Consider the following 544-nt stretch of genomic DNA (forward strand, 5'->3'; position numbering starts at 1 on the left):
GGCAGCCATCAGGAAGAAGCTGGTGATCGTGGGGGATGGTGCCTGCGGAAAGACGTGTCTGCTCATCGTCTTCAGCAAGGACCAGTTCCCCGAGGTCTACGTGCCGACGGTGTTCGAGAACTACATTGCCGACATAGAGGTAGACGGGAAGCAGGTAAGGTCTGTCGCGGGGTGCTCCTGTATTTCTGGGTCACCCTGATGCTGCCCCAGTTTGAGGAAGACCAGAGCTATGACTGAGGAAGATGAACGTGCTTGCTCCTGGCCGCCCAGCCGTCTGCGAGCCGTGAGCCATGTCCCTCTGCCCTCGCAGGTGGAGCTGGCCCTGTGGGACACGGCGGGACAGGAGGACTACGACCGGCTGCGGCCCCTCTCCTACCCGGACACAGACGTTATCCTCATGTGCTTTTCCATCGACAGCCCGGATAGCCTCGGTAGGGAGCGGGGGGTGGGATGGGGGTGGTCTGGGGCTCCCCCAGGGCTGAGTGCTGCTGCTAAATCTTCCACGGGTTTGGGAAGCCCCTGTGCTGCCCCTCTGGGGGATGCC

General features: G+C 62.3%; 1 protein-coding gene across 1 annotated transcript in view; it reads left to right on the plus strand.

Moving 5' to 3' along the window:
- Nucleotides 1-431, plus strand: part of LOC104512733 (rho-related GTP-binding protein RhoC-like) — a gene marked incomplete at its 3' end in the record, with an annotated part of 6,538 nt that extends 6,107 nt beyond the window's left edge. Inside the window, exons 3-4 of the mRNA XM_010155829.1 lie at nt 6-154; nt 311-431. Coding sequence (XP_010154131.1) covers nt 6-154; nt 311-431 — 270 coding nt within the window. The remainder of the gene's footprint in view (nt 1-5; nt 155-310) is intronic.
- Between the last annotated feature and the right edge of the window lie 113 nt (nt 432-544).

The sequence above is a fragment of the Eurypyga helias genome, unplaced genomic scaffold (genome assembly GCF_000690775.1).
Source record: "Eurypyga helias isolate BGI_N326 unplaced genomic scaffold, ASM69077v1 scaffold25647, whole genome shotgun sequence".
NCBI lineage: Eukaryota > Metazoa > Chordata > Aves > Eurypygiformes > Eurypygidae > Eurypyga > Eurypyga helias.